Source organism: Rutilus rutilus (assembly GCF_951802725.1).
Source record: "Rutilus rutilus genome assembly, chromosome: 5".
Taxonomy (NCBI): Eukaryota; Metazoa; Chordata; class Actinopteri; order Cypriniformes; family Leuciscidae; genus Rutilus; species Rutilus rutilus.
In genome coordinates this window covers 35,271,423-35,281,379 of record NC_140213.1, presented here as the reverse complement: position 1 = coordinate 35,281,379, position 9,957 = coordinate 35,271,423, and the positions used below count along the sequence as shown (strand labels likewise).

Sequence of the window (9,957 nt, the reverse complement as noted above, 5' to 3'; positions counted from 1 at the left end):
AATATAATAGTCTGGCACCTAAAAATAGAGAAAGATACTGATACAACAATATCTGTCAATGTTTTTTAATAGTCTTTATTATTTATTTATTATTGTTGCAGTAGAAGCATTAAAAAAAAAGTATATATATATATATATATATATATATATATATATATATATATATATATATATATGATATGGTATCATACTAAGTCATTTTGGTACAATTATGGTAGCTTAAGCTTTGAAAATTGAAATCCGTTTGGATGCACTGTGCCATTCATTCAGTATATCAAAGTACCACGGTATTAACATCTTTACTATACCATGTTATCATCAAAGTAAGGAATCAATACATGTCATATCAGTGGTATTTTGACAGAATTCGCTTTTTTTTTCAGAAGGGTAGGCTAATATGAACCTGATCGAGTAGATCGTCGTTTGATTTAGAGACCCTGTTCAACACGATCGCTTGTCTCGTCATTCGATTACAACGCAAAGTCGCTCCGTTCCACACTCGCTCGTTTCTCTCATTGCAACTTTTGCAGGCACTCACTCCACAGACATGATCACCAGCTGAAGCCAAGACCTGCAATTTGGCTCTCTTTTGGAGCCAAAACAGCATCGAGACCCGTGGAGTTAAGTTGCTGACATCCTTTTTTCATCACTCACCCGGGGCCGATTATTAAATAAAAATTCTGGATGTGATTTTTCAACCTTTTATCCTTTTTTCTCTCCCCGATGAACTGGGTTAGTAATGCAGGAGACAGCAGCGATTCTGTCCGCGGCTCAAGATGGCAGATTTTTATTGAGTTGTGAACAGTGCTGTCGCTTCATTTTTTGCCATGAATAACAGTAATCCTTGCACCGATGGCCCCTGTATACGAAGGTAAGATCTACTGCCCTTACGAGGGTGAAATTAATGTCAAGACCTGCACATAATTGACTAACATTATTCACTCTCTCTGCAGAGAGACCATCGGGTCTGAGGTTTATTACCAATATGTTTCTTGTGTCAGAGAGAATGATTTATCAAACCTTAGCTTTATGTACTAGTTGTTGAATTCGTCCAGGATTATTGTGGATTAAGACTAACATGTATTTGAAACCGCGAACCTCCCTCTGTTTCATTGTGCAGTGCTGTCTCTTCACCTAATGTTTATTCTTAGAGGCTATCATTACAAAATATCACGGTTTTATAATAGATGGCTTTGTTTTCTGTATGTTCATACTAGATATACAATAGGTAATTGATCTGTTTTGTTAATATACGAAACTGAAAGGGAAAAGTGGATATGAAGCAAACAGGCAGTATGCAACCTATAGAGCATGATTGTAAATGAGTATTTACATCTTGGATTTGCACTTACTCTTTTCTTATTTTACTATTATGTGACTTGTTATGGTATTGATAATGCTCAGTATGGTTTGTAATGGTTTTAGACGAACTAATACACTGCAGTGTTATGGTGACTAATCCTTGTGCTTTATAAAGAATAGGAGGGATATAGTGCATCCTTAGCAGACTTTTTACTTTTCTTTTCATAATTTTTTTTTTGTTCGATTTACCAACAGCCTAAAAAGCTGTTTTTGTTCTCCAGAGAGTATCCCGAGGTCACTTACAGGGTTAGTTCACCTCGAAAATTAATTCTGTCATCATTTACTCACCTAAACCTCTTTGAGTTTCTATTTTCCCCCGTGGAGATTTTAGTTCCAATGTTAGTGACCGACAGCATTAGTCACTATTTACTTTCATTTTATATGCAAATAAAGATGAAATGAAAGTGAATAGGGATTGAGACTGACATATGTCTAGTCATACAGGTTTGGAATGTCATGAGGACTGTCTGAGTACATGAGATAATTTACATTTTTGTCTGAAATCTGTGTGCTACCTACCTAGACAACATTTTTGGGGATCATAGGTGCATCTGTATAGCTTTTTGGGGCGTTATACTATTGGTCCCTTCCGAGTCTGTGCTTAGAATTACTGTCGGTAGTCAGTTCACTATAGGCACTGCCTGTGGTTGAGTTTGGTTTCAGAATCAGATTGAGAATGAATCCTATTCCGTCTGGTTTTAGCTCATAATTTGGACAAAGACGAAGCCGTGCATCTGTACGACAGTGCCCTGAAAATGTCAGAGGTGCCATGCCACCCTTTAGACAGCGTAAGGATTGCGTTTATCCTCTTCAATTTTTCAATATTTCTGATTGATTACCCATGCTCCCTCTGCTGGTGATAGCAACCACTCCCACCCCTCTCACCTGGATTTTTTTTTTTTTTTTTTAATCGGTGTCTGTCTTTTAGATTATTTGCACAAAATGAATAAGCAATACTTTTTAACATTTGCCCTAAGAACTATGCAGTTAAAGCAAGTGGGAAGACATGTAAACTTTTACTCAACAGTTCTACAACTTTCTCAATTGATTAGATTTTACTTGACTCATGAGATTGATGGATGGATAGATACTGCAGATGGATGGATGCTAAAATAGATACATCTTGTGGGATTGTAACATTTTAAGACCCTGAAGGTAACCTTATGGGACATCTGAAGACCCTCGAGGCTTGGCTCAGCCTTCATGTTACTTTAGAGGTTTGTTCTGGCGGCTGTATAAACAGCATCTCTTATGGGAATGTTCACCATGATCCCAAACAAAACCAAGTGAGCTCATTTAAGAAACAATCTGTGGGACTTTAACCTCATTGTTTAGTCAAACAGTGATGCTCATATGGTGTAAAGAGAGATTTGCCATTTGGAAGTAATAGTTGATGTAGAAAAGACATTGATCTGGTGGTTTCTCTTTCTCTACTCTTGATGCGTGCACTTACAATGGAAATGTGGTGCAGCATCACACGTTTCCTTTTCTGCCCGTATGTCTTGTGTGATATTATGAATGTCATTATGTAGTTTTTATAGATGGCTAGTTGTGTGGTTTCCTTTGCTGTTTGTCATTCTGTGTTTCACTAGGGTTGTTTTCATTGAGTTACAAAAGATAAATTTTACCTCATTACCTTACAAACACCTAATAATTGTTATTTGTTGCTTCTTGTGGTTTGAGCAACCAGTCCAATTTAATGGTAATATTTTGAGTGTATGTGAGGATGCATTAAAACTAGATAAAATGTCTGTTCATGCTTGTTTAGCATTTATGTACAGATTCCTCTGCTCTTCTCATGGCTGTCAGATGCGAGTATTGTTCCGCTAAGGCACATGCGTGCGCGCTGCATTGAGCTCTTTTCAAAAAGCAGGAGTAAAAGACCTTTCAGTTTGTGAATAAATATCTGTTACTGCTCCAGTTTAGGGTACAGACTGTCCGTGGAGACGTTTGTAATGCCAGGCCATAGTGAGAGCTCTTTGTTGTTGCCTTTTCCCCCTGCACTGATGTGTCTTTGTGGAGCGCTGTGGTGCAGGCTCAACGCTCTGGCCCCAGATTACTCTTCCGTATGGGACTGAGCCAGAGGAGTCTTGGCTCCTGGCCTCGTAACCCACACTGACATGTTGATAAATGCCTGATGTGAGGACCAGGACAACCTGTCTCTACGGCAGAAGGAAGCAAATGTTTAGCTTTGGAAATCTACAGACGGAAAAAGACACCTTGAGTCAGGCCTGGGCTTTTTCGATTTCTTTTTTCTCTTTATGTTTAGGGGTCATATGAGGTGATTATTAATATTATTTGCATTATGCTTAATCTTTAAAGGAATGGTTTATTAAAAATAAAAAACTCTCCTTATTTATTCCCCCTCATGCTGTTTTAAGCCTGTATGACTTTCTTTCTTTTCTGGAACACCAAAGGAAATGTTTTGCAGTATTTCCAAGCTGCACTATACCGTACAACACAAATATATACGGTTCAAACGTTTGAGCAAGGATTTGACCAAAAATGACAAATCATTTTGGTTATTTTAAACTTTTTATTCATTAAACAATCCTAAAAAAAAAAAGTAGGCCTATTACGGTTTCCAGAAAAATATTAAGCACCACAACACATCTTCACATCTTGTGAACACTAGAGACTTAAAGGGATACTCCACTTTTTTTGGAAATAGGCTCATTTTACAACATTGTAAAAAGTGAACAGTTGGATCAACTTAAAAAAATTACTTCAATTGGTAACACCTAAAGAAATGAAGTTTTCTCAACTTAAATTATCACGTTTTTCACGATAAAACTTGATAATTTAAGTTGAGAAAACTTAATTTCTTTAGGTGTTACCAATTGAAGTAATTTTTTTAAGTTGATCCAACAGTTGAGTTTTACCGTTTTCGAATCCATTCAGCCGAGTTTCTGATATTTAGAAGAATATCAGTAACCAGACAGTTTCTGGTCTCATTGACTTCCATAGTAGGAAAAAATATATACTATGGAAGTCAATGAGACCAGAAACTGTCTGGTTACTGACATTCTTCTGAATATCAGAAACTCGGCTGAATGAATTCGAAAACGGTAAAACTCAACTGTTTAACTCTGGGGGAGTTGTAAAATGAGCCTATTTCCAAAAAAAGTGGAGTATCCCTTTAAAGCATAAGAATGTTACCGACCCTAAACTTTTGAATGTAGTATATAGTTGCAAGAAACTTCCAATCCAAATGGCTTCTGCATTATATTCCATGTCCTCTGAAACCAATCTTTTAAAGACCCAGTATAATGGTCTTTATTGTCTAAACCATGTGATTAGTTTCTTTTAGATGATCTCTGCCAACTGTTTTTGCTTTTAGACCTTTAGAAACCTTCTTGGTTCCCCTGAGTTCAAGTTCGTTCCGCCATCTCCACTTGACGACTTGTCTGCTCTGCATCCTAATACATTTCATAAAACATATGTTTTACGTGTCTTTCTGTTTTGGTGTAGTTGACCGATTGTCCATAACTGATCTTAACCCAAGGTCCAAGGTCTTTGCCAGTTAAGAATTGCAGGAAAATCCATAAGTTTGGAGGTCATTACCCCTGACTGAGTTTACATTGTTGGCCCCATTGATCAAGAGGAAGTGCTTCTTTGCAAGGACACTGACGCATTGTCACAACAGTCTCCCTTTGGCAGACGGACAAATGCCTGGTTCTCATAGCCCTCCACGTTTGAAAACCACAATGGCTGTCCAGGTCATTGGTCACTCTTAGAACTGGATGTTTCTAGTGCATTATACTCCTTACAGGACTTTTCGCCTCACCGTGGGTCAATGAATGAACCGCAGTCTTACTGAATGTGATTATGCTGTCCACATCTTGTGCTCCTTTGAAGCCTGAGGGACATTTGAGCTCTCAGAACCTCAGTGGGGAAATGGCTCACAGGTGTGCTCTGGTGCCCAAGGGAGCAGAATTCTGGGATATGGGGGTTGGTTAGTTAATGGGGTCTGTCCTACTGACAGAAACCAAAAGTGTAGGGGAAAATGGGGCTTTGTGTTATTGACCAGGGTGAGCTCATTAATTTGTAATTTTTTTTTGTATAGGTATTTGCTTTGCTTTGTATGTGAAGTGTACCAATTAGAAACTGAAATGTACAATATCAATGCATTGACAGAATCTAAATTGTATGCACTTGTGAGTGTATGATCTTAGTGATGTACTAATCTTTGATTTATCAATAGAAAGACGAGAAACTTATTTATAAATGAAATCAAGCTGGGGCTATTAAAAGTAAAGTCATTTGCGCTCATTTGTGAATGGCTGTAATTATTATCAAAGGTCAACATGTATGATGAAATATAAACACAGTGGATGTTTTGGTATTAGATGTTTCTCTCATGAACTGATTTATGCGGGTGCTGTCACAGGGATTTTGACCTCTAGGAGTCTCTTTCAAATTAAGTAAACAGCTTTAAATATGATGGCTTTATATATTATATTAATCACTTTTATTATAAACACAACAAAAACAAACGTTGAATTCTATTAATTCAATAATCTATAAACCTCAGAGGATTCGTAAACATCTGCATGGCTCTGAAGCTGTTCATTTGTAAAAGTGTTTACATTTCAGATGCTATCAATATGCTGATATTGTATGTTTTATTGTCTATGCAAACATATGAAAATGCTTGTTTGCTAGAGATGGCATCAGTGGATAATTATTATAACCATTTTTAACAGTGTTATCTTAGTGTTATTTATATACTGTAAATATTTCATTAATATTAGTTAATATTAGTATTCATTAATATTTTAAATTGGCTGTATTTAATTTTTTTCCGTTTTCATTTTAGTTTTGTTTCTGTCATTAGTTTTTGTATTAGTTGTTTAATATTTCTGTTGATTTTTATTTTAGTAATTTTAAACTTATTCTATTTCAGTTAGCTGCCAAGGCAACAGTTCTCTTTTTCATTTAAGTTTTTCATCTTATTTATATCATATATATAGCTTCATTTCAATTAATTAATTCACTTTTTTTGGGGTCGTTTTAGTTAACAAAACCCTGAGATTAATTGCAATTGTTTCATTCTATTGAAGGCCTAGTTTTTAACAGCAGAAATAAACAAATCTGCATATTGTTTTGTGGTTAAAAAAAAAAAATTACTTACAGATTAGTTCTTTCTCATCACTTTTAACTTGTTCACTGATGGTTTTATGACACTGATCTCTCTGGAACAATATCTATACATTATATTTAGTGTAAAGAAATAAATGAGAATTCATGTTTTTTCTTAAGGTTTATAAATCCAACTGTACTTTAATAATGGGAAGACAAAGATACGCAACATTAGGTTTCCTTAATATTTCTTATTTTTACATTTTAATAATTGCGCTGGTTTTTGAGCAATGCGTATAATTGTGCAATAATAGCATCAATTTCTCAAGAATGCAAGTTGTCTATAATATCATGCTTAAGTTTCACATTATATAAATAGGTTTTTCGGTGACACTTTATTTTAAGGTGTCTTAGTTACATTGCGTAATATTAATTAACTGTACTTACTATAGAGTTAAGGTTAGGGTTTGGTTTAAGGTTAGTTACATGTAATTATGCAGTTATGTAATTATGCGTCATTTACTGCTATAGGATGTACATGTAGTAACATGTAATTACATTACCTTAAAATAAAGTATTACCAGTTTTTATACATGAAAATATTTAGTTTCCTCGCAAAGGGATCATCATCACATTGATTGCGTTGCTCTCTCTCTTCAAGTTCTTATTTGTACGTCGTACGTCCCTCTTGGGCATCACAGCACATGACCTGCAGGCTGCATAATGGGATTTTATGATTTCATAATTAGCCTGTTTTGCTGTGCTCATGTTGACTTGCGTAATAATTTGTTATGCAACTCCCAGTTTAAATGACTAATTTGTGGTTCTCTGTTTGTGAAAGTTTTGGCATGACTGGCAACGATTAGGCCGCTATAAAGTTTGAGGGGGAGAGATGGCAGCGACGTTAGCCTGCGAGCTCTCGCCACATGCGGCTCCACTGAGGTGAGTTCAGCATGTGGAAACAGAAGGATCCAGCTGCAAGCCTCTCTGTTTGTTTCGTGGTGCAGGCGTCAGATATGATGCAGCACCAAGGGCATTTTCAGACAATGCTGAGTGTCATACCTTTCTACACCCACACTTATCTTGCAGCACCGATGCATTCTGGGATATGTGGCGTGTTTACACGGTAAACAAAAGGTTTGCATTTAGTTGCCAGGCTTTGTCAACATACGGTCACTTTGTGAGGTAAACAAGCAGCAGTGAAAATGCAAAGGTGAACAGAGGCATATGACAAGGAAATCACGCATATGAGACATTTGTGTTTTTTGTTTCAAAACATCACAAATTTACAGGAGCCAAGCCAATTTTTCAATATAAAAAAAATAAAAAGGTAATTTCAACTTTTTATTTCACAGGTCTGACTTTATATCTCACAATATCTCATAGAAGGAATAGAAGAAAATTGAGAATTGTGAGATATAAAAGTCAGCAATTGCGAGAAGAAAGAAGTCACGCTTGTGTCCGCCGTGGAGTAAAAGAAAAGGTAAAACAAAATTTTATCTCACAAATCTGACTTATTTTTATATAAGAAAAGTCCAAATTGTAAGATATATATACTCAATCACGGAAAAAGTCAGAATTGCGAGATTTTTCTTTTCTTCAATACAAACGGGCCTGTTTTGACTCATTCTGCCAGGTCTGGTGGATGTGCTTTTTTTTTTTTTTTTTTTCTTAAAGGGTGGGGGTCCAACTGGCATGTTTCCTTTGATCAGATATGAGAGGATCAGTTCACGCTGGGGTCTCTCCCGGCTGCATTCTTCCACCAACAAAGGGAAATGAAAGGGGGTCTTTTTTTCACAGCCGCTGGGTTTGCGGGGCTGTAATCACATGGCAATTACTCCTTCATGAAGGGCACCATTCATTTCGCCTTCACACCTATGGTTACCGGCACCAGGGTTCATATCACCAGCCACTTACTGATGGAATTCAGATGCTTTTGTACAATGCAGTCCTCCTTATTCATATAGGATACGTCTACTTTCATCCGGCTACATCTGAAAACAGCGTTTTTGTTTCAAAGCGCTCTCCGTCCACACTAGCGTTTATCCAAAAGTTGCCCGTCCGCACTGAAATGTCTGAAACGCTTGGGTAAAACATAATAAAGCTTACTGAGATGATCCCAAAAGACCAGACATAATAAAGTTCTCAAGCTATTCTTCTGGCACGACCATTTCATTAGCAAAATATCCCTCCACTCAATGGTACGTCCAGGTCACACTTAAAATCGCTATTGCATGGTCTAAAACGCATTGTGAGTAAATTTTCTGTAAAATGAATTTTGTACAAAGTAACATTTATTTTTAGCAACTCTGTGAAAGTGAATAGCAGGCACATGCCGGCATCTATGGATACAATATGCCTTAGATGACTAAACAAGCGTCATGGTTTTCGAATACCTCTGTTTTCAAAGACAACACTACAATGCAAAAACGGCGTCTCAATGTGGACAGACGGCCAAAATGTAGAGAAAAAGATTAGTGATTAATTATCCATTTAAAAGACGATTAATTATCCAGATTAATGTTGACGTAGCCTATATATCAAGTGGATGATGACATGGACATCTTTGGTTTTTAGCCAACATATTTAATTTGAGCTGTAAGGACAGTATATGGAGATAAAACATGGTTTTGTAGTCTCCTGTGCCGGTTTTTGTAATGTGGGTTACTGTGCATGAGCATACATTGATGAAACCGAGGGTTGAATTGGCATACAATGCATTCATTGGTCTTTCAGTATGTTCTCCCCCTCCCTTTTCTGCCCATGCCATGCCAGCCTGCTGAAAGCACATTGTCTATGCCCTATATAATCCCATTGTTGTCGAGAAGCCCCCAAGACTTAGGCCACTTGGCATGGCGAGGCTTGGTCTGCTTTATTTGGGTTTATGTGCAGTCCGAACTTGATGTGACAGACAGATTAACTTTACCCACAAATATCTCATAGTTAGCACCTAAATAAATAAACACATTTCTAAATGTCGACAAAAACTATTGCAAAATGACGCCGTTTCCATTGACCGATGTTATGCGACTAAATTTTCCTCTCGCGATAAGTAAAATCATTCCAAAAACCATGGCAACGGACGTTGGTAGGTTATCCCAGCCACTGCACTAGCCATTATTATTAATCGAAGGAGATGTATGTGTGTTTTCCAAGCATTAATGGTAAGGAACGACCCTTATTATACTTGTGAGCGGCACATATGAGGTGTTTCTGGGTGTTTCTCCCTCATATCTGCTTCGAGGTCTTGATTGTGGCATTTATTTGAGGTTTAAAATCCATTATTCCTGTAATTCTTTTGTCTTATATGAATTTAATAAAGAACTGTCTCGTGTTCTGTCCAAACACACCTGCGTCATCTACGTCAGGTGACCTGTTTCCATTGCAGGTTTGCGAAATATTTATTTTTCGAATTGCCTGAAAAACCACCTCATGCGAGCGTAAAAACTTTTTAGATAGTGAGGACAAGATCAGTAAATGTTGCTTGCTGGTTTCGAATTGGCATTGCTCAGC

The 9,957-nt window shown here is 37.0% G+C and overlaps 1 protein-coding gene across 1 annotated transcript in view; it reads left to right on the top strand.

Annotated features, from left to right (window-relative positions):
* Positions 1-514: 514 nt before the first annotated feature.
* The window catches only part of hipk2 (homeodomain interacting protein kinase 2), a 92,205-nt gene continuing 82,762 nt past the window's right edge, over positions 515-9,957 (top strand). The window contains 1 exon segment of the mRNA XM_084409997.1: positions 515-871. Within this exon segment, the coding sequence (XP_084266123.1) occupies positions 853-871 (19 nt within the window). The 5' untranslated portion in view covers positions 515-852.